The following is a 24,414-nucleotide window of genomic DNA, read 5'->3' as shown; positions in this document are numbered from 1 at the left end:
AGGTGGGGAAGAGAGAGGGTTCTGAAAGCGAGCTGCAGACTGTTAACAGCAAACAATGGCAAGTATTTGAATGTTTGAGCAGCAAGCTCATTGGCTGCTGATGCAACAGCAACCAATCAGCTGTGCTATGTAGATAACGACATGATTGCTACCAATCAGTTAAAGACCTATCAGCCTGCACCATTCAGAGTTTCATGCCAGAACTGTAGTAACATTCACTCAGTAAGTACTCACTCATTCACATACTCACTAATCAGCTTACTCTTACTCAGTTACTAATTGTGGTGTTCGATGCAGTTGTTCTTCCCAAATGTCTAGGCCTTAACAGCAACCGAGACAATAGGATTCTACAGCAGGTACAGTGTGTTTCAGCTAGCACTTTTCCCTAAATTGCACGATAACACTGAAGGGCACCATGTTATGATTTATGTAAATTTTAGAGGACAGACTTAAAATCATGGAATGAATTATGTAAATTTGAGAAAATCACAAACATCAAAGTTCAGTTTCACGGTCATAAAAGGACAAGAAGCTATATTCAGTGTTGAAGGGAGGTAGTGAAGTGAAAATCTTACTCCTAAAAATAGACTTATCTTCAGATTAGAGAACCGTTTGTCCTTTACATTTTTCCCAATTGAATAGGACACTACTAAGCATGTGTGGAGCAAAAATCATGGATCAGGTTTGATGCATGCGCAAGTTATTTAATATGATTTAACTGTCCCTCTGTTTCAACTGTACACTGTCTACGCTACCAACGGAAATAATACCACCGTACCAATGGGCCATGTGTCATTTGATATTTTTAGGATTCTTCATTTTAATAATTTAGTTTAATGTTTATTTTTATTATATTATGAGAAGTAGTGATAGCCAAATTAAATTATGAAAAAATAGAACTCTGGTTCGATTTGGGCTACTTCATTACTCATGGTAGCTTAATGATATGGCATAATGAGCTCAGGCCATGTAATTTATATCTAGCGATGACCTTTTTTTATTGCATGTTTTATGGCCAGGCAATGAGTGACATCAGTGCAAGAGAAAACAAGTTTTTTTGTTTTGGTCCTTCTGTCTTCCTTACCTTGAAGGGCAGGTTGACCCAGCTTGGGTTAGTTCAGTCAGATTGCATTATGCAGGGGTGCCTCTGAAGAGCCTTGAAGAATGAAGGAAAACTGACCTCTCTGCAGGCTATAGGGTAGGAGATGAGTAGCTATTCTTCCTCATCATGCATATCTCATTCTATTTATTCGAAATCAGGACCCATTTCAATCCATTTAGAATGTTTTATTGAGTCTGGTGCGTGTCAAAGAACTTGACTGGCTTTCACAAAACTGTTTTGTGATACTGTAATAGCAGTAAAGGCAGAATCAACTCCCTATTAATACACAATGGTTTTGAAAGTGCATTTCTGAGTAAACTGATCCATAATTTTACTAAGGAAACCTGTGACCCTTTTTTCACTGGATTTATTCAAGTTAGAGAGCCTTTTTTTTTTTTCTTTTTTTTTTTATCTGTTTTTCTTCTTCGCTTTCACTTTTAATATGCATGTATTGAGAGAATTGAATCATCATTGTCTGACTGTTCCAGTAATAAAGAAAGCTATCCAGTTCCCTAAAATTCCAGCAAAAGGTCTGGATGTTTGAAAAAGAAAGTGATGCAGAAAGAAAAGAGAAACTCAGGAAAGTCCCCAAGTCTTGCCAGTCTGCTCAATATTGGATTCCCTTTCTAAAGCATCCATGAGTTCTCCCTCACAGTTGCCGTGGAAACATAGCTCTGTACTCTGTAGCTAAATTTACTGCAGTATCCCTCACTCTCACTTCCATGAAGCTCAGTTTCAGTGATTTAAGATGTGGGTTTTATCTCTTGTTGATTTAAAACACAAAAAGCGTATTTCTACTGCCTCTTACTTTTGTCATTTTAAGATACTCCAAAGCTGTTTTATGAAATTATGAATTCATTATCAATATAACACATCATCTATTCTAACACAATATATTGTAGTTACAACAGTATCTCACTCTAACAACCTGTCAAACTCAAACAGACATATGTGTCTGTATGGGACAAACGTTTTTCAAACTCCTGATGCTAAAAATAATGGCAGGGAGCGAGTTGCATGTCGTACACTCTTAAAAGAGAGAGGGAAGTGGAGAATGAGATTTTATTGTTTCTCTGCAGTATTGCAATCATGTAACCGCTTCTTGCTGGAAAAAGTCACCATGAAATCAAAATTGACAATTATCTTTCATCATATATTGCGTTTTTATTATAAATGATTTATCCACACACACAATTTATTTATTTTTTTAATTCAAGGCATTCCCTCTTGCAATGATTATTATTTGTTTTCCTTTATTTATTTTTTTGAGAAGCTGTTTCACTCGGATATACGTCACAATAGGGAAAAAAGACTATCGACTTTAAAGTCACCATGAAATGGAAATTGCAATCTTCTCTTTTGTCTTTTCTTCCCTACAGTGACGTATATCTAAGTAAAAAAAAAAAAAAAAAATTTAGGGTGGGACTTGATTTTGTTCATCGGGAATTGATTGGATGGTTGTGGTTTGCTATTGCTGTGATCTCATGTGAGTGACCGGTTACTGGAGGGGAGGGATTACTATCCCGCCCTCATGTTGGTGCACACATCGTCGGAGAAGTGATGTTGTTGCGAAGTGGTGGGGACAGTCATATTTTTTTATGAAAAATTACAAGGGCACACTAATTAAAAAATGATGTGCACGGATGAATCATTTTACTATAAACACTGCAATATTCCAATTCCTAATAAAAATGTTCATGGGGGTTTTAACGGTCTCCCAACAGGTCTGTTTTGATGGTTTTAGAGTCGTTTTTTTTAAATCAGCCAAACACCATCTTAGCCAGGCTGAAGGACCAGCTTAAACCAGCTAAAACCAACCAGCTTATGCTGGTTTAAATGTTGTTGTTTTTTCTAGCGTGATTAGATACATTTTATTTTCAGCGCACAGCATCTCTATCTGTTTGCCTGCTGTGCTTATTACTATCCCCCATGCAGCCTCCAAGAGATACAGAAATCTGCTGACATCATTGTCCAAGACCCACTTGCTTGAAGGGAGAGCATGAGGAAAGGAGAGAAGGAGAGAGAGGGAGGGGGAGAGCGAGGTTATGAGGCAGCACAGCAGTGAGGAAGGGAGGGGTAATGAGAGCGACAGAGAGTCAGAATGGGGCGGGCGCTCTCGTAATCAGAGAGAATACTGCAGCTCACGCTCAGATTTCCCATGCTGTTACCGGCGTGTCTGCAGTCCCTCTCTCTCTTTCTCACATGCACACTGACATAAATGCACACGCAGTGAACACGGATCTGTATCTCTGCTCTGAGGAGGCAACATCCTATACTCGTTTTCTCTGTCCTCAGTTTGCTGGCTCCTGTTTTTTAGGCAGTGCGTCAGAGACTGTGCTACACGGATATGCCCGGTGAGACTGCGCATCGGAGCGGCCCCACGCAGGGCCTTCTGGACTCTGGAGACCCACAATCAGAGCTGCCAGGACCAGGTAAGCAAATGTACACCTCACTGCATGCTACATGAGGGTCAGAGAAGGACATACACGAAGGATGCTCAGCTGAAAGCATGTGTCTAATATATTTATCTGATAGAATAGTGAGCCACACCTAGAAACATCATCCAGCATTGTCCGAAAAGAGCATTGTGTGCGTTAAGTGGTTGTAGTACACACACACACACACACACACCCACAAACACACACACACACACACACACACACACACACACACACACACACACACACACACACACACACACACAACTCCTCCTTCCTGCCTGTAATTACAAGAGCATGACACAGCATCACTCTCAGGACCCCAACATCAGTTGCAATCAAGGCTGTTTAGGACAAGTGCATAGGTGTCCATAACATGCCTGCATGGAATAACACTGATCTGATGTAACATGTTACTTTGAGATAAGATATTGATGCTATTTGTTTGTCTATTTGTCGAGGGAATGACACCCATATGTTATGTACGAAAAATAATAAATATCATCGTCAGAGAAGACAGTTGACTTTCCTGAATGTGTGTGTATATTTGAACTACATTAAACCGAGCATTAACATAAACAGTATTTATCAATTTCTATTTTGTGATGATGGTAGGTGGTGACATTTTGGGTACATTTATCACTAATCAGTAAAGTTAAATGTCTTGGTGCAGTGAATGCACCAAAGTTAGTATGCTTAAATGAATACTATCATCACCTTCAACATCGATTAATTAGCAAAGAAAGTACAATCTGCAAAAAGGCATGGAATTTTCCAGTAAGCACACAGACGGGCACGTGTATGCCTGTGTTTGAATGAGTGGAAAGATTGCCCTAAAAAAGAGAACCCTCAGGTGTGACAGTTTGTCGGCACTATCTTTAGATGACTGAACTAATAAGGAGGAGACCTGGGACAACGGGCTCGTAAAATCTGTAGTTGTCTCAGTCAACTCTGTCTCTAAATCAGATATGTGTTGAACTGGGCATCACAAAACAGTATGAGGCACGATGGGACAATAATGGTTGTGTTTAGTGGTGATAAGGGTGTGGTATTCAATAGCTGTGTGGAATATGACAGCATTTTTTAGGCCTACCAGGCGATGTTGCTGTTCTGTGTGTAATTTCTATTGTCAGCATTCAAATTTACTTTTTTGTGCTCAAAAAAAGTGCATCACACACTTTTGTTACAAAAGCAAGTGCTTTCCATTTCTGATTTATCTCTTTATTCACATTAATATTTGAAGGCACTGTGAAAGTACCAGACATGTTCTTTTAATTGAATAATGCGTTGGCACAGTGTAAGAGCTAGATAAGTGGATGTTGATCGGGTTTGCTTGGCCTGCTTCTATTCAGTCCCTCTCAATTACATCACAAGCACATACCAAGGAATCAGATAGGATAGACATTAGATCGTCAGACAATTGGGGTTAATGTGTGTTAACAAGGCCAGTTCCATACATATAACCCACTTTGAAACTTCAACGTTTTTATGAAAATATTATCAAAGCCTTATTTGTTGACAGGTAGCATATTGCACCCGACACTAGAGATCTGCCATCGGGGGATCTATTGTTAAGATAACATGGATGTTTCATCATTTAGATTCACTTGTCTCTAAGGACAATGCATTGTTCAGTCAGCCACTGCTTCATAAAGCCTCATTACCATTTTGTTTTAAATCTAAACAATGCATCTCATTCTTCAGCAATAATAATTGTCAGTGAATAGAATTTAACGTTTGACGTATATTGAAAGCAATGGAAAAGGAAATATTTTATAGAATGCCCCTCTTGCATCAGATATTCCTCACCCGACTTGCAGTATTATGTACAATGTAAGAGCATGGCTTTTGAAACTGTGTTTGGAATGTTGATGTTTACTCACTTCCATGATTCCAGTTCATGTATACCAGTAAAATCACAGATTTTTAGATTTTGGATCCAAAGAGGTCAACTTTAGCACCACCTGCTCATCTACCTTGCATACAGCAGGGGTTTGAGAGTGAAGGACACTCAAGAAAGAGGTCAGACACACATACAGAAACATAACTCCATCTGTTGTTTCATTTGAGGAGGGCCTCGAGCAGGTGTAACTTGGAATAGGACAAAGTGTGCAAAACTTGCTCTGGAAACGCATACACACAAACAAACAAACAAACAAACAAAAAAAAGCTTAATTTGAGCCGGATTCTGTTTCAGAAAATGTCATTTTTGCATTCCGGTATTGTTTTTAAATGATCCGGCATTAGCAAGTGCATTACATGATGACAGTGCGCGCACATGTGTGAGACTGACTGAGCGCAATTTTTTTGCAGATGTATTTGGAGGTTATGTTTTGCTATTGGCTCTCAACATATATTTTTGACCAATCAGCTTGAACCAATCAAGTTCAAAATCACTCTCATTGGTTTGTGCTTACTGATTATTTTGTGTGCAGTGAGCAGCAGAAAGTTTGGAGAGAGTGTAGCTATACATGGATTTCTTGGCGACGTCATCACTGCTTGCGCACGCAACCTGGAGGCAAAAAAGCCCCGCGGTCTTCGTATCGGAGTAAAGGGTTTAGGCTAGTAGCATAGTGGTGGTGTTGTCGCTAAGTCAAAATGGCATCAAAGTATTTGACGAGCTGCACATGACCACATAGCACGTAGTTGTATGCATCAAGGCATTTGTACGCTCTAATCATTTCTCTTGTATACACACTTGGTGTCTGAATAAGATAATTATATATATATATATATATATATATATATATAGTTATATATATATATATATATATATATATATATATATATATATATATATATATATATATATATATATATATATATATATATATATATATATATATATATATATATATATATATATATATATAGTTATATATATATATATATATAGTTATATATATCTATATCTATATCTATCAGGCCTTACAATTTCTGGCCACTTCTTGTCATCCACAATCCAAAGATCGTCATGTATTGCGTAGGGATCCAGCAAGATCTCACCATAAGCTGAGAGTAAGAAAGATATAATCGCCACGGTCGGAGGTACTAAGGCTTCCCACATAATCCATCGTCAAATCTTTGATTTACAGTAAAGTAACGTTATATGTGTGCAGTCATGAAATGTTGCAGGTCGTAAAGTAACGTAAACAAGGTTAACTTATATAAAAGCAAATTCGGGCTCTATAGATGCTGCACTGCTAACATTGGCTATTACATTACTAACTTAGTTTAACATAATTCATACATGCATCACAGTATGTCCGGATTTTGATTCGTAAACAGTTGGACGTTTTACATAATGTTATATTAATATGAAACACAAACAAACAGATCCAACTCTGAAATTGCAGTTTGAGTCAACAAGAAATTACAAACAATGCGAAATCTACGTTAATTACAATGTTCTTTTACAGAACTCGGCATAACAGATAGCGGTTTTTTGCCTCCTGGATGCGCGCGCATCCGGTATTGTTTGTATGCAAGAAACCCGTGTATATACCTGACTATTATTATTTTTTTTTATTTTTTTTTTTTAGAAATGTATTAATATCGGAAAAATGTCAAAAAGACATTCAAGCATTTTTTTTTTTCATATCTGCGAGTAAAGCTGATCCCGAGTGATCCAGAGAAGATGGAACTGCACCCTTACAACTAATACCAATCAGGATAGCTGAAGACACAAGCAACGGGAGTTAGATCAGAAATCGCTGTAATGAAAGATGCAACAACGTTGTCGGTGAGAGAATATCACTGATCAACTGAATGATATTTGGTCTCAATGTAAACCAAATACGTGACAGAATAATACACTAGGGTGTAGGGCCATGCAGAAACTTGTGAATGATGTTATTATACTTGTGCCATGTATACATGTCATTGTATGTTCCGGAAAAACTGAAGTTGAAAGGTCAGTGTCGGTAACAGCACCTTTAAATTGTTGTTTTGTATCCGGAAATTATTAATTTACAAATTAAGCACTGCCCATAAATGATTTTGCTGTGCAAATGACGTTTTGAGGCAACAAAGGCCCCTCTCACTTGTGAACACACACACACACACAGACGCACACACACACACACACACACACAATGGCCGCTTTGCATACAGCTCCTAAACAGTGCTGCCTTGTGCAGAAAACACAAGGCATGACGTTATCTTTTTGAATCGTGACTAAGCAGAACAATTAGCCTATAGTCTCACACAAACATACTGTTAAGTATGCACATAAATGTGCGATTTAGCTCAAATGGTTTAAGTGATGTGTATACACAATGATATACATTATTATGGCCCAATAAGATGGATCTGGCCTGTGGTGATGTTTTTAGGACACAGAAGGAGAGATGAGTGGGAGGGTAAGTAAGATGGTGATACAGAGAGAGAGGAGTGAAGAGAGTGAGACGCGTCATGAGAAGGGCAAAAAAGACAATGGCCAAATGAGAAAGGAAAGGTTTTGGTGATAATCCACATTTAGTCTGTTGTAAGGTTATTGTAATGCTGGGAGAATTTAGGAGATTAAAGAGAGAAGGAGGAAATAATAATAATGGAGCTAATAACGGCTCCATTTTTCTACCGACAAACCTGTCAGATAAGTGCAGTGGGTGAAGACAGGAACGACTCTGTGGTAATCCTGTTAGAAAAATTCAACACATACAAATAAAATGCAATGAATATCATGCATTGGTTGAGTGTAATGAGCAACATGACTATCACAGCCTGTTGCAGCTATGAAAGCTGACATTCCCATGCTCTTTAACAAAGTGTTAGATAATTAATTGAGGATAATTGTTTAAAAATATCTTTAGTACATGTACTCACACTTATACTTCCTTGTTAAAAAATCCAGCATTGCTGGTCACCAGCATACGGTATGTTTTGCATGTTGGGACTAGTATGGGATGCTGGTTGCTGGTCCCCATCATGGGAAGCGAAAGTGCTGGTGGACCAACTACACAAACTGAGTTTTACTTGAGAACAGTATGATTATGCTGGTCCACCAGTCAGTATAAACCAGCCTGGATTTTTCAGCAGGGTTTCCTATTCTAATTGTCTTTTTAAACTTTTCCATCCTTCATGTAAATACATTGTGTGTGCATCGCAGCGATGTTCGAAATCTAGAGAGGAAAAAGAGATTTCTGCTGACACCGCTGCTTATTTAGCTCTTTTTGAAATCCATGCTGTCACTCTGAGTTTACCATGCAGGCAAAAAAGAGCCTTGTTTCCCAAAGACGTCCAATTACTCCACGGACATTAAAATGCTCCCCACGGAGCTGACAATTCAGGCCTCTTCACACCCCCACCAAAAACCCTCAATGTCCTGAATAGAAGTAAAATAGTTTATATTATAGACAGTTCATGATATCTTTAAGTTTGATCAATCTTAGTGGAAAAGCATATGTAGAAACACTGATACCAAATGGCAGTGCTTGAAGTGGAAAAAATAGTGTCGTTACTCATCAAAGGGGTGAACCAATCATTTGTTTACAATGTACTATGGGAAGACAAACTATCTTTACTTAACATTTTCTTATACTGAACATGTTAATTTCCTGTCATCTCTTGGAAAGCCAGGTTTTTCCTAATATCTGTCATCATTAGCAGAAAACATTTTACACACGGGGAAAACCAATTGTTTAGTCAATAATTCAAGAAGGTCCATACTTTAAAGCTCTTTTAACTTTTAAGGCCATTGATGGCTCCTTATTACCATGCTTAGGGCAATGTTAACTTTTCTTTTATCTATGGGATGTTTACGAAAAATAGCAACCTACACAGTTAGAAACTATAGTTACAACATACCACAGTTGTATATCTTTAGTGAAAAATCTATTTCCCTTACAGATTATCTAGCCATTATAGCCTGAATTCTACAAGTTAAGTCAAAATTTAGCACAATAAATACAATAGAATGTGATCAATTCTAGTAAAGTAGGTCATGAGTAGTTTAAAAAGCTTTCTAATTTAAGTTGGTGCAGGCTGATGTTTTCGTCAGTCTTTTTAGTGGCTGTTTTTAGATCATGTTCAACTTTCTCTGTAGCGTTTTACATTCTCAATAGAATTGGAATGGGTTGCACATTTATTATCAGTGTCGCGATATGAACGGCTTGTGCAAATCTTATCACACTTTTGGAGTACGCTGGTGAACGTGCCTACAGTGATTCGCGTGCAAAATTAAACAATTGGGCTTCAGTCACAGTTACAGTCATATTGCGCAGATAATTGATCTGTTTAGTTCATACAGCTTATAAAAGCTCAGAACATGCAATGTATACAATTCATTAATAGCCTGATTCAATATTTTGGTGTGGCTTGCCAGAGAACCGGCAACATGCGAGAAGTTCTGGTATGCAAGAAAAAGTGAGGGAACACTACAGGTTAAAATACAGATGTGCCGGTACTGCGTACTGGTGTGTACCAGCCCACTTCAAGCACTGCCAAATGGATATCCATCACAACTTAAGTATTTTTTGGCCTGTACTGTTATCCCACCCTATATTACACTACTTTTGGATAGAGCTGCTAGTTGTCATACCTTAGAAAACTGGAATTCATTTGTTTTGCTGGATTTATTGCATACAGTCCACTTTAAAACACTTTATAGCTGCAGTTCAGATGACCTTTTGCAATACTGTATTGAATATTTCATATAGTGACATTTAAGTGGGACTACTAAGAGAGGATTCATGTTTGGGGCAACATAGAGAATCATAAAATCAGTTGGATGTGTCCAGTTTGAAGTGATTTTATTAGGCATTTTCAAAGAAAGATTTGCTCAAATTATCTAAATGTTTCTGTTTGCTGTAAACGGTGTAAATATTTTAGATATTAGAATAGATCCATGCAGAAATGTCAAATTCAATAAATCTATGCATGGTTTCATATATGCAGCTAAATGTAATAATTATTTTTCATCCAATCTTAGATCTCTCTGGTCAAACATCCAGCTCTTCAGCCTCAACTCCAACAGACAGTGCCTCCAGTCCTTCTCCCAGCAGCCCTCCAAAACTCTCCCCACTATGTACTCCTTTTGGACCCCGTCTGGTAATGGCCAAACCAACCACTTCTCCTCGCCCACAGCCTGAGGGTGCAAGCTTTGAATTAGAAGGGCATCCTGGAACTTTCGGCCGACCAATGGGGCGGTTTGGGAGAGGAGGCTGTAGACGAGGTCCTATGAAAATGGAACGGATCAAAGTCCTAACTGGATCAGAAATAGAAAGTGACTTTCAAGAGCCCGAGACCATGGACTCAAGGGTGGTAATGGGGCAAGAGGCTTTGCTTAGAAACATGGAGACACAGAGTGGAATGCTGCTAGGAAAACAGATAGGTCAAGAAATGTCTAGTTCAGGACACCAGCCCTCAGAACCCTCCAAGAAAGGTCATATCGGGCTGGATGAAAAAGCAAAACTAGACACTGGTCAGGTGAGTTCTATTGTAGATCAGGGTAAGGGTTTCACTTCAGTCCCAGAACAGGAGAAAACCATAGGTCAGACACTTGAAAGTCAACTCCTAGAGTCCAAAGTGAGAGATGCCGAATTGACAGACAGCAGTACTCTTTTCCCAGACAATGAGGGAGAGCCATTGTCTTTATCTCAGGGTGAAGTGCCTTCCTTGTCATTTTCCGAGCCTCCCTATGTTGTTGACCCACAACGCATTGGTGTCCTTCCAGGACTGGATCCTGATCGCTACTATACAGCCCCTTCCACCCCCATTAAGATGGCTTACTGCTCACATCTCAAGCAACAATGGCGCCCAGGGAGCCCGAGCCAGAGTCCGGGCTCTCCAACTGATGAGTCTGATCTGTGCTCCCCTCCTACCTCTCCCTCTGGCTCCTACATGACTGCTGAGGGAGGCAGCTGGACCTCGTACACCTCCAGCACCTCCCACTCCTGCTCCCCAAACTTAACAGCTGAGACAGAGTTGCAAGAAGCTCCTGCTTGCTACGTTGGGTCCCTCTCAGAGATAGGCGATGAGCTTGGAGATGAGCGAACTGGTAACGAGAGAGATGTATGCCTGGATAAACCTGATATGCCAGAGTTGCTGGAAGATGTGGCCTGTGAGGTGGATATACTAACAAGAGACACATGTAGACCTCATTGGGTGACAGAACATGTTTCTATACAAGAGAGCAGCAGCAGCAGCAGCAAGAGAAACACAGACTACCAACAGGACACAGGGATGCCAGAGGGCTCTCTGAGGCCTAGAGATTTCCAGAGAGCCCCTGATGCAACTCAAGGCTTTAATGATCCACATTACAGTCTTGAAATGAATTTCAATGCCTGTTTCTCGGAGCCATCTATGAGCCTGGATCCCCATCTAACACCAGAGGATAATGCAACTTCTGCACTTGATGCAGAAAACAAAACCCCTGTCACCCACTCTCCAGAGACTGTAGACGTAGACAGTAATAGTGTATATCTTGAGATAGGATCCTCTGCCCCTCTGTTCCATGGCTACTCTAGGGAGGATGGGCCTGAGAGTGATGCAATGATTCCTGCTTCTATGTTGCCTTTCCATGGAAGCCTGATATTCCAGGCAGATTCCATGGAAATAACCCTGTTCCCCACAGATGATGAGCAGGGAAATGACGTGGATGCATATGCTGCTGGAGAGGAGGAAGCCGATGTAGATGAGTATGATGATGAGGATGATGAAGATGAGTGTGACAATGAAGATGTGAATAATGTCGATGATGCTGAGCAGAAAGAGGCACCTTCAAGGGGTGAAAGAGGAGTGGAAGACCCAAATGAAGATGACACCTCTGCATCTTTTCTAAATTCCCTTTCAGAGAACTCAATAAACGAGGGTGTAGATGAGTCCTTTGCTTATCCAGATGACACTGAGGAGTCAATTGATTCCACATCTTATAACGGGGATGAAGATGACCATCTGTACTGCACAGAGAAGCATGCTGAACTCTCCCAACAGTTCCCTGGGCCAGATGAACCTGTGCAGTCAGTAAGCCATGCAAAACCTGAATCCTCTGGCAGTGAGAGCGAAATGGAGATATCCTCCGAATCATCTGAGCTTCTACATGTAGAATTGCAAGAGAATCTGCCAGACTGTAATGTTCATGATGAAAGTGTAATTGTACAACAAATTTCAGAAAAAAAGTTGTTGAAGGGTGAGCTTTCAAAAGGATTGACTGTACAGATCAAAACAATGGATGAGCAAGGCAAATTGAGTACAGATCCTTCAACAGTCATGTTAACATCAGAGACAGGACAGCAGATCCCCACAGATAATCCAACATCATCTGTTGATCAAGACAATGTAAAGCAAAATTATAGTACAAATGAATCCTGTGGGGCAGGTGCTGCAGCTGCTGCAGCTGCTGACATGTGCTACGAGACTAACGTAGGTGATAGCCAGGAACTGGATCATAAAAATGGAAATAGCTTGGAGTTGATTGACACATCATTGCAGCTAGCTGAAACTGCAACCAATGACCTAAATAAGGGAGTCCCCCAATTAACATACCTGGATGAATGCAGCCCCACAAACATTCCAGTTTGTGCCTATCCTGAACTGTGTGAGGTACCAGATAACTTAACTTCAGCTGATGTTTTACCATTTGAAGGTTCCATGAATCAAGATAATCTGACAGAGAATCAACCTAGCAATGATGATGTAAACCATAGCTCTCAAAATATGTCCTGCTCCACATACAGCAGACTTGTAATTTCACCAAAGAAAGAGAACTCTGAGAGCAGCATTACAGAAAGGGAACTTTCCTCTGAGAGTTGGACATCAAGGGATCCCTTGTCTTTAGGTGAATGCTGTGACTTTGAGGCTGAAAACCTGCTCATGTGTGAGATGGCTAGATCAGTGCACAGTAAGGGTTTGTCTGTGGCTCATAACATTGCCGCTGGAGAAGACATCATGGGTGACGATGAGGACAACAACCGATATTGTGACCTCCAAGAGAAGATGACTGACATTGATGTTGGTGTGGTTGAGTCAAACATTGCCAGCTGGAGATCGATTCAAGATCTTTCAGAGGCAGGAGGGGGTGAGGATGATGCAAATAACCTTCAAAATCCAGAGAGCAATCCACTCATACACTGCAGTTCTGATAAGGGTCTGGTGTCATCGTGGAATGATCCAGAAAAAACTTGCATACCCCTAATTTTGAGTGGTCCATCAGAACTTGCATTGAATATGCTTTCAGATGATGGGAAAGATGTGAAAGATCAAACTCCAAATACAGACTTCAACATTCCAGAGGATTTCTCTTCAGACACAGTAAGGAGGGAACGTGCTGAAATAACTTCTGAACAGCCTCAGGATCTGGAATCTTGTCAAGAACATGATAATGTCACATTATCATCAACCATTTCCCATGAACACACTGATCTCTGTGGATCTTCAAAAACACACCTTTCCAACCAATCAGATAATCTTGGCCTAGTTTCAAACCAGGGTCATTCAAATTCTCAACAAATTACCCAAACAAACACTGACTCGCAAAACAAGCTTGCATTCAATTTGCAAGGGGGATCGTTTGGCACCTTCACATTTAGAAAGAAACCAACTGATATAAAGACTGTTGACTCCTCAGAAGCATCAGTTCTCCAACAGAGTTCCATCTCACATAAAGGAACAGCAAATTCCAATGATGGGGCTTCAATTGAGGTTATGGTTGAGAAAGTATTTCAATTGAGAGCAAACATCAAAAGTGAAACTGTAAAAGATGAACCTAAACGCACTGACAGACAACAACTTGAACAAGAGACTACAACTGGCCCTCAGGATCAGGAGAGAGAGAAAGTTGACTCACTTGAGAGAACAGAAAAAGGAACAAAAACATGTCAAAAGAGAGAGGCACAAGATTTTACAGAGACCCTTTCATTTCTGGAACAGAACAAAAAGTATGATGGTGATTCAGATAAATCAGGACTTTCTCAAGCTGAGAGTGATGAGCCAACACTAAAAACAGCACAGAATGCTAATTCAGGGCATGCCACAAAACCAAAGGTAATTGATCCCCTTAAAACCAGCATTTCTGTTTTAGCCTCAATGGATAATAAAAAGATCCAGTGCCAAGGAAAGGAAATGGAGACTACAGGTAATCAAGCGGCAAGCTTTGATATATATTCAATGAGAGAGGAATTTGGTGAAACCCAGCATAAAGAGGATGTATCTAAAGCAGAGAACACTGAATCTGTTCAAACAGCAGAACAGTCCATTTTTAACTCTCCTGACCCTAGCTGTATTGATCCAAATGAGTCTGTTCATACAGAGCCAGTGGTTGTAACTCAGACGACAGACCTTACAAGGCCAGATGGGCAGAAAGAACTTTCAGACAGTTCTTTGAGCAGTGTAAGTTTGACAGAAAGCACAAGAGACATCAATGACAATCACGTAAGGGGCAATTCATCCCTCAGGGTGGACAGCTCAGAACAAGACAGGGTCTCTCCCACATGTTCATACACAGTTATCCAGGAGGAGGATCTCTCTACCCCCATTCAGGAGTCACAGCCTGTCCATAACATTTCCCAAACATCTGCTATCTTCTCACATATTCAACCAGCTCCAGACAACAAACCCAGCCAGCCTGACTCTGAAAGTCCCCTTCCAACCACTGGAATATGCAATATGGAATTAGCAGCATGGGAATCTGTGGAACAAACACAGACTTTGCTTCTTATTCAAGACGCGTGCCATCATGAAAGTCAGAGAACAGCCATGACAGCAAAACCATGCAGACGTGAGAACCCTCCAGGTAAACTTTTTCTTGTTTCTTTAGGGTTTTTTTTTTTTTTCATCCTAGGAATTCCTAGTATTTAACTATATGCATGTCATGTGTTTGTCTTTAGTATGTATGGGACACCAAACAGAACAGTGCCAGCCCACAACATCCATTGGAAAGAATGACAGTACCCCTGCCCAAAGAACACTGAATCAGTCAGATGAAAGAGAGACCCTAACCTGCATCAGTCCAAGACCAGACTCCTTGGTAAAAACTCGGCACAACCAAGCTGAGCGACAGAGTATAGAGCAAGTTATATACCCAAATAGCTACAGATCAAAAGGCCCAGAGGATGTGGATCACCCCTTCAAAAACAACAGTATGTGCATCATCTGTTTTAGCCATAAGGCATTAGCATCTCTCTCAAGTATCTTTATGGCTTCTAGTAAAATTAATTAGTGTTTAATTTTTTCTGTCTTTTAGTAGGTTCAGGTAATGAAACAGACAGTGATGGTTCAGTGCCTGAGCTTGAGGAACCCAGTGGGACATTGCAGAGAACCTCAAATCCACAGGTGAACTGTAGTCTAATGACCCACCACCATCTTAAACTGCAGTACAGATGTAACCCACACACCAAAAAAAATTATTTGGCTTAACTTCTTTCAACTCAATAAAATTACACTTCAAACTATCCCAGCTGAGTATCTTAGTCAACAATTAGCTAAAATAGGAGAAGCGCATGTTAGCATACTCATTTTTATTAGTTTTAACCATCTGTAATGTAACGAAAAATGATTGTACTGTAATTTGCTTTTTGAGTAAAGCAACATGCATTGCATACTTTATCTACTTGTTCTCAACCAAAGCAGTAGCTCCACTTTTCCCAATATAAAAAAAACTTTTTTGTTATCTTGATTTCAAAACTTATAAAATAACACTTCATTTAAGTTCCACTAGCTCGTTTGAATTCAATTTAACAAGCAGCAAAGATCACTTTTGCACAGAGCATAAGCCGGAGGAACAGCAAAGATGTTCTTGTATGTGTCATTGCAAAGAAAAATTATGCAGCATTTTATTCAGGGTTTCTATCTAGTTGAGTGTACTGTATGAACAATGTTAGGACCTACCATGCTCTCTTTATACTTCATATTTTCATTTTTTCTCTTATAGTTATCACACTCTCCTGCCGATGAGTCTGTCAGCAGAGCCAAGCAGAGTCGAAGTGAGAAAAAAGCACGAAAGGTGGGACTGCACATCTACAAGCACATTTCATGCAACTTTAAGACTCATTGTATTGTGCACAAAATCTCTGACATACTCTTTTTCTCCATGTGGTTGTTATAACAAGGCGATGTCAAAGCTTGGGCTGAAACAGATTCACGGAGTGACACGCATCACTATTCGGAAGTCCAAGAACATTCTCTTTGTTATTACACGTCCAGATGTGTTCAAAAGCCCTGCCTCAGATATTTACATAGTCTTTGGAGAGGCCAAGGTTGGTCTTCTCTCATAAAAAAAAACAAAAAACAACAACAATGCAATAAAAAGCTGGCTACAAATTCCTACAGAATTCCTTGCAAAATGAATGTTTAAATATTTATATCTTGATCTGTGTTCATTAATCTGGGCTTCCGGTCTGTCTCTTCTTCTCTTTGTAAGATCGAGGACCTCTCACAGCAGGTACACAAGGCTGCGGCAGAGAAATTTAAGGTTCCTCTTGACCCCTCACCTTTGCCATCAGACATCACTCCAAGCCTGACCATAAAAGAAGAGAGTGAGGAAGAAGAGGAGGTATGAATCCTTCCTTTCCTCCATGAAAGGAAACATTTTGTCATTATTTACTCACCTTCATTCATTTCAAACCTTTATGAGTTTCTCTCCTCTATGGATGAAATAATATCAGAAGTAAATAATGACAGAATTATTTTTTTTTGGGTGAACCTGTATGCTTGAATGAATTAAGGTGAACAACATTCTCTTTCTGTTTGTAAGCTGGATGAAGGTGGGCTGGAGCAGAGAGATATCGAGCTGGTGATGGCACAGGCCAATGTATCTCGAGCTAAAGCAGTCCGTGCACTGCGCCACAACAAGAATGACATTGTCAATGCCATTATGGTAAGCGATTGCTTTTGTATTAAACATTCAGCATTTGTATATCTAGTGTTATACTTAATTTACACTAGATTTCCTCCAGTTTGGACCTCCCATGAACTTCTTTTGTGCCTAAATTAAACCATCCTGAACCCTCCTTTTGGCATTTTTAACTGTGAAGACATAATTTAGTCTCTTATTAAATCAGTGATACGGTTTACACGTTTTAAATACAGCGATAGTTCACAAACACACCCTTTGATTGCTATTGATATTTCACCTTTTCTGTTTGTTCTTAGGAGCTGACCATGTAAGAAAGGAAAAGACATCTTCCCCAACCCTTGCGTGTTTTCTTTCCCAAGTAATGCTGCTATACTGCACCCTCCTGCTGAAATAAATCTGTTACAACCAGAGCTGTTCGTTTCCCAACATTATCTACAAATCACATAAATGCACCTTACAGACAAAAATGTATAGCCATACATTTTGAACATACACACTTTTAATATTGCCTTAATGGTACAGATGGTAGATCAGAGGAATGTAGAAATAAAAGCTTATGTCCTCAAAATTGATGTTTTGAATCTGACCTGAATATTTTCTTTTAGAACTTTCCCCTGGGGTATATGCATTTATCTTATCTTGCAGAAATTGTGCATATGGCACTAACTTGATTATAGAAGTGTTTTAGCTCCCCAAAGTTGTAATTCTTAGTGCATGTTTACACAATTTGTACAATTTGCTCAATGACATCTGATAACACTTTCGATTTTAATTCATATTAATATACAAACACGTAAGAATAATCAAACAAATACTGAAGAATGACCATAAAGGGATGAATGTTACCAAAACTGATTAGATATGCGTTCACTTGATTCAAATAATTTCTAATGCTGACATCCACATACCCAAGTATGTGGCCCGCAATGACCTTACCACTATGAAAGTATAGTTTTGACATAACTGTATAACTAGCATTAGCTATAACACTTTAGGTTTAACATAAGCCTCTTCGTATTCAAGTTAATAAAAGACTAAAAAAGAAAAGTTATGCTCTTTATTCAAGTAAGACCTGTTATCTAAGGCAACCAAAGTCTGCGCTGTGCAGTCGCTGTTTGATCCTCCAGGTGAAAGTCTCTCCAATTTCAGCTGTTCTCGGTCCTCTTTCTTTTCCCCTCCCTACCTTTGTTCTCATTGTGTCCAGCTACATTTGGATCAGCTTTTAGGGGGCAGGACATTGGCCTGGAAGTGGCCCTGATTGGTAATGTTGCCGGCAGGGAAATAACGTGCCACTACGAATGTAGAACCATCCGAGGCCACAGCTTTACCCACACCGAGTTTCTTCGAGCTTTTCCACACTACTGCAGTGAAGTGACCTAGAACAAAAAGATGATTCTCACATCAATTGGTGTGTACTGTAGCAAGGATCGGGATGTCTGTTAGGTTGTCACAAAGTGTTTATGCATGTTTGACTCACATAAACCATGTGGTGGTTGTGTTAGTGTTCAGTTAAATATTTATACCCTGAGAGACAGAGTGGAAACATTTGAGTGAAATGAGGGACTCTAGTACGTTTTATTCATTTGGCAGATGCTTATTCAAAGCTAATTACTGGTGATTACATCACTTTGTTTTCCCTGAGAATCAAACCCATGGTTTTGGATTTGACAGCACCATACTCAACCAACTCAGCTACAGGAACACCCGTTCCTAGATTCCCAACCACATATTTACAGATTTAGAGTCAGCACCAGGGTTGCCAGGTCTGCACAACAAAACCCACCCATTTGCTAATCAAAACTAGCCCAATCGTATTCCAGGCTGGGAGGTTGTGTCCCCCGGTAAAAAAAAAATAATTCTGGGTGGGGGTTGCTTCAACCAGCGGACTACAAAAACGACCTGTGGAAAAGTATCCCAATTCTGCGGGAAAACTGCAGACTTGGCAACACTGATCAACACAGATGTTATCCACTATCTATATAGTCACTTCAGGGCCCAGTTGTTCAAAAAGTTTAATCTGGATCAGAATTATCTGGATTTGGAAATCCCATGTTTTGCTATCCAGGATCAGGTAATCCATCTTACTTTTGTGCCGGTTTTTCAAAGCAAAATTGAATTGGATCAGCCTGATCCAGATAAAAACTTTTTCAATTACCAAATCTGGTTTACTAGTGACATGGTCATGGAACGTTCTCCCGAGAAACTATCGTTTGCAAATAACTTTTGACTGTTTCATCTCTTATGATTGTGCCAATGTAGTTTACAAACAGTGATTAGAAAAAAAAAAAAAAAACGCTTTAAATTAAATATATTTTTGTTTGATATTTACAGCAGTTTGGGGGATTATTTTATTTTACTGTACTGAATAGGTAGCCTAATGCCTACTTCCAATTTATTACTTTAACAGGTTAACTAATTAAGATCAAAATAAAATTGATTTACCAGTTTTAAAGTTAATACATTTTTGTCTGTGAAATCCAGATTTTTGTATTAAAAGGTATCCCAATCTTACTAAAAAAGTAAGACAACACAAACTGATGATTTGATCTAGATCAAAACCAAGATTGGATTTTGTGATCTAATCTGATTTCAGAATCCTTTTCATTTTTTTTTACACATAATTTTCAAGATTTGATCCAATCCGATAGCTGAAATCTGATCAGATTACTTTTGAACGACTGGGCCCCGAGGATTTTGCATCAACTACTGTAAAATTGGGAATCTTTCAAATATGTTCTGCCCTCTTGAGGCGGTGAGTAGTATAACCAGTATTTCCTGCTGGTTGAAGCTGATGACAGGGAAGGTGAATAAAAACTGAGGGGGTGAGTTAACATCTGCAAGCGAGACATTGCACTATTAAGATACTTTTCATAACTGAATTTTATGGGGAATTTCCTGTGCCTGGGAGGGCTTTATAAAGCTTCATTCCTAAAGGATGAGTCACATATGAGGACTTAAAATAAATTAAAAGGAAAATATTCCAGAATATAGTATTACACTGACTGGGCCAAACTTATCTGCTGTATGTGTTTGTATTGTATTTGGTTGCAATAAACCAAGGGTGCTCAATCCTTTTAATGGAAATCAACATTCATGCAAAGTTTAGTTTAATGTAAAATTACTTTGGACACTACAACAAATATGAGCAGCAGGATATGATGTCATGCCCTAGTGATTCTGTTTTAAATAAATAATACATTTGAAATGTTAAAGTCCTCCTGAACTGGACCTATGTGACTTATTTCAGAGTGGAAATGTAATATTGAAACAGAAAAAAATAGAGGGCAGGGCCTGATTTTAGTTCACCTCTTCACCTTCTCCAGCGTTTAAAGGAACACTCCACCGTTTTTTGAAATAGGGCTTATTCACCGTCTTTCCTGCATTTAGATAGGTGGGCAAAAGCATTTTTGTCTCGGTGCATGCATTGTTTTAGTTTGGCAGCGCCGCCACTAGCTTAGCTTAGCATAATGAATGGAATCCTTTGTTGCCAGCTAGCATGTTGTGAGTAAAAGTGATAAATAAATTAAAAAAACTCATTACTTCTTGTGGCCTGCGTTTTCACAACGAGTACAAATAGCAATGCAGATTAAGACCAGGCGATTTCCTAGGCAGATATTGACTTGGGACTATATTGGGGTGAAGCACCGGTGAAGCACTGCTACTTGGGCGCAGAGATATCACGCAATCCACTCCACTTTCCTGCAACACTGCAAACCATTTAGATTAAAATTTTGTATTTCTGTGTACTGAGCCAAGAGGTCAATAAATGGCATTTACATTCTTTCCCTACGAAAAAGAACATCTTAAACCAACCAAAGCTGGTTTTCTTGTCTTAGTTGTTGCAGTTTCTGGTCATTTTAGAGGGGTTTTAGGCAGTTTTCAGCTGCTCAGGATGCATGGAATGGGAGTGAATAAAGTGCAAAGTTCTATGACTACACAGAAAAAAATTAAGTTGTTGGTTTAGGTGTGTTTGATCAAAATCAGAACTAAACTTTGCAGGTAGGTTGATCTCCAAGAGCAGCAGTGCTGTAAATACTCTTACCAGTTGCAGAAGAGAATCCTGGCTGGTTGAAGTTGTACTGGTTCACTTCATTATACCAGCGATCAGACACATCTTTACCTGTCAGCACATGCACACATACATACACAGAGATTATAATGTGAAACAGACAGGGCCCAAAAATTCAGTTACGATGAATTTCAAGTAAAATTTATTTCAAGAAACAACTTGAAGCTAAACTTCATATGACCCACTATACATTTAGTGACACTTTACAAATCACCCCAGACTGGCCAGACATTCCATCCCACTTAGTAATCAACTTTAGACTGAACAGGGAGGTAGTCAATTCATAATGAGTTCCAGCTGTTGAGAAAAGGAGAGCACTATCCATCCGTGCTATTTTATCTATGTAAATATGTGTCAGATGGACAGTTTGAGGCAGAAGACAAGGATTTGTACCTGTTTGATCATAAGATGCCCATGCTAAATTTTCTCCACAGTTTCCTCTACTAGACTCAGCACTGTGCTTCAGAATCCTGGTGCTAGCAAGGCTCTCAGCATATCTGCAAGAAATGCATTCAGCTGAATTGAAGGGCATTAAACTGTAGTAAAGATGAAAGTAATGTCAAAGAAAAGAAACGGGTGGATTTAGAAGACAAGAAATGAATATCAAAGAGCAGAGCAAGCATATGGGAGAAAATACCTCACCTTGCTGCATCACGGCTCAGTTTACTACTGAGTTTTAAAGGTGGGGCTTGATGTTTCTTCCTGTAATCATTATGAGTCTTCAGCACCTCCTCACAAAAAAGCTTGGAGGCTGCAAAATGAAATGAAAATGGAAAGCAGGGCAACTATTTAGTCTTTGCTAAAACTCAACAGATACAGCCTAAATTATATATTACTCAAAGCTAGTACTAACTTGACTATAGAACTGAGATGCCCAAACTACTTCCCATGAAGTAAGTGCCCACTGTCGCCTTTGGCTTGCTTAGTTGGGGACATTTCATATTCAACATTACTGATCTGCCTGCATTGACACCATTATATGAGAACTGAACTGAGCTGGACGATGACATCACTGTTTTCTCAAGAGCGGCTATATATAAATTAACTAAATTAATAACTTTTTTTACTACAAAAATTAACCATCACTAAACTGGACTATGACGCTATTTTCTTCTAGATCTGCTGTACAGCAGAAACAAACTTTTTTGCATTATTTTCCTGTTATCACTGTAAAGCTGCTTTGAAACAATCTGTATTGTAAAAATCGCTATATAAATAAAGGTGACTTGACTTGATTTGGCCCGCCATGCCATATCGAAAGAGTGGAGGGAAAAACACGCCACTGAAGCATATCTTCAGTTTTGATATGTTTTAACAAAGTTCTGATTTAACAAAAGATAATTTTGTTTTATTTTTGCATTGATTTTTATTTTTTTATTTTTTTTATGTACATTTTAATATAACATTGGATATAATGCAACATTTACTTTCAGCCCATAGCCCTAAATCGGGTTTGATTTTTGGTCCTTCAGGGTGAAAAGTTGGAATAGAAGGAAAAATAAGCTATGATTAACTTTGTAGCCTGTTAATGCTCGTATCCTCTATTATTTTTCACAAATCACCAAGTTATATCCACATGTCTTTGGTCTTTCTGAGTTGCAAAAATAAAGTCTAATTATATGTGTCTGATTTTACTGTTCTATAAGTAATATTTCACTATAAGAATAAAATGTTAAAGGGTTTCATTTTAGTCTATTTTTGATTTAAAAATGTATTGCTTTACTGCTAACAATTTAAGAAATTGAAATGTTTTAAATAACTTTAATTGTTTTAAACAAACAAAAAATGTATATAGAATATATTTTAGAACTTTTATCAAATAAATGTAGTTTTAATAAAGTGACTGAACATTCAGATAATGCTTTAAATGATGTAAAAAACTACGCTCTATTCGCAACAACTTTTAGTCTGGACAAATGTTGCCAAACAATTGTGCTTGCCACTTATTGCAGAGGCATAAATCCAGCTACATGATGCAATTGCTCAAACAAAGCAAGGATTGAGTAGCTAACAATCCCCAGCACACACACATACACACACTCAGTGTGATAAACCTGGCATATACTCAACCTGTGCTGACAAAACATTATTCAAGAGCAGAGGATGGCAGTAACAGAGACTAAAGAAACGATGTATTTGACAACATCACAGATGCTAAAGCGAGACATGAATTTAGAAGTGAATTGTGCATTTACCTGACTTCCCCATGGTAAGAAGACTCCTCTAAGCGAAGCTCCCTCACTGTCACAGTTCCTGCCAGCTGTTACAATACTTCACTCTTTTTCCCCACTCGTTTCTATATCTGCCTCTTTCTCTCCTGTGTTTTTTTTTTTTTTTTTTCTAATTCTAATTCTTCATGCTCTGGAAGCCCTGAAACAGCACGTAAACAGGTTACAAACAAGCTTCAGTTCACTTCTTTATATCATTCTCTGTGAATGTATCTTCTTTTCTTTCTCTTTCCTCTTCACCACACCTCCTTCCCTTTCTATCTCTCACACTGTGTGCATGGCAAGGGAGATTCTCCACTCAGGACTGTGGTGATGACATCATCTGTATGAGCCAAGTGGCCTTATATGGTGTTGCCGTTGCTGCTTTCAGCTGGAAGCACTGAGCTGAAACCAAGCCCAAGAAAGAACACACACTTGAGTTAAACCCTGTTTATACAGTCTATGGTTAAACCACATACAAACCAAGAGCATGCAAGTGCTGCACAAGATGTTATATTAAAAAACAATCCTTAGGTGAAAGAGTGATAGATTATTATCTGAAATAAAAAATGTAAGTTCAGCTCCTATTTTTTAACTGGTGAAGTGTGATAGTGGACAAATGCCCAGTTTCACAGAGTCCCAGACTAAACTGCAAGTTTGAGCTCTTTTAACTGAAAGCAACTTGCACAGTGTGGCATGTTTATTAAAGCTACTTAAATGTCCTAATTAAACTAAGACCTAGTCTGTGAAACCAGGCCAAAGTCTGTTAATAAATCATAAATCTGGTCTGTTTTTATTGGTTTTGACTG

General features: G+C 39.0%; 2 protein-coding genes across 4 annotated transcripts; one reads left to right on the top strand and one right to left on the bottom strand.

Moving 5' to 3' along the window:
• The first annotated feature begins 194 nt into the window (after window positions 1-194).
• nacad (NAC alpha domain containing) lies at window positions 195-17,901 on the top strand. 3 transcript variants are annotated; one of them, XM_084385741.1, is made up of 11 exons: window positions 195-222; window positions 298-356; window positions 3,420-3,534; window positions 10,469-15,268; window positions 15,363-15,614; window positions 15,719-15,807; window positions 16,406-16,477; window positions 16,584-16,730; window positions 16,895-17,026; window positions 17,228-17,350; window positions 17,626-17,901. In XM_084385741.1, the coding sequence occupies exons 3-11, from the start codon at window positions 3,450-3,452 to the stop codon at window positions 17,638-17,640; spliced, it is 5,715 nt and encodes a 1,904-aa protein (XP_084241867.1). In that variant the 5' UTR covers window positions 195-222; window positions 298-356; window positions 3,420-3,449; the 3' UTR covers window positions 17,641-17,901. The 3 variants fall into 3 exon arrangements, with proteins under 3 accessions (XP_084241867.1, XP_084241868.1, XP_084241869.1); XM_084385742.1 differs by having other exon boundaries at window positions 15,722-15,807; window positions 17,626-17,739; XM_084385743.1 differs by lacking the exon at window positions 195-222 and having other exon boundaries at window positions 266-356.
• glipr2l (GLI pathogenesis-related 2, like) lies at window positions 17,815-23,937 on the bottom strand. Its single transcript, XM_084385746.1, has 5 exons — window positions 23,594-23,937; window positions 22,041-22,149; window positions 21,792-21,895; window positions 21,372-21,449; window positions 17,815-18,705 (listed from the first exon to the last, which is right to left on the bottom strand). The coding sequence occupies exons 1-5, from the start codon at window positions 23,604-23,606 to the stop codon at window positions 18,545-18,547; spliced, it is 465 nt and encodes a 154-aa protein (XP_084241872.1). The 5' UTR covers window positions 23,607-23,937; the 3' UTR covers window positions 17,815-18,544.
• Between the last annotated feature and the right edge of the window lie 477 nt (window positions 23,938-24,414).

Source organism: Rutilus rutilus (genome assembly GCF_951802725.1).
Source record: "Rutilus rutilus genome assembly, chromosome: 17".
NCBI classification, from domain to species: Eukaryota; Metazoa; Chordata; class Actinopteri; order Cypriniformes; family Leuciscidae; genus Rutilus; species Rutilus rutilus.
Note: the sequence above shows the minus strand (reverse complement) of the source record. Positions and strands in the feature narration are given on the sequence as shown.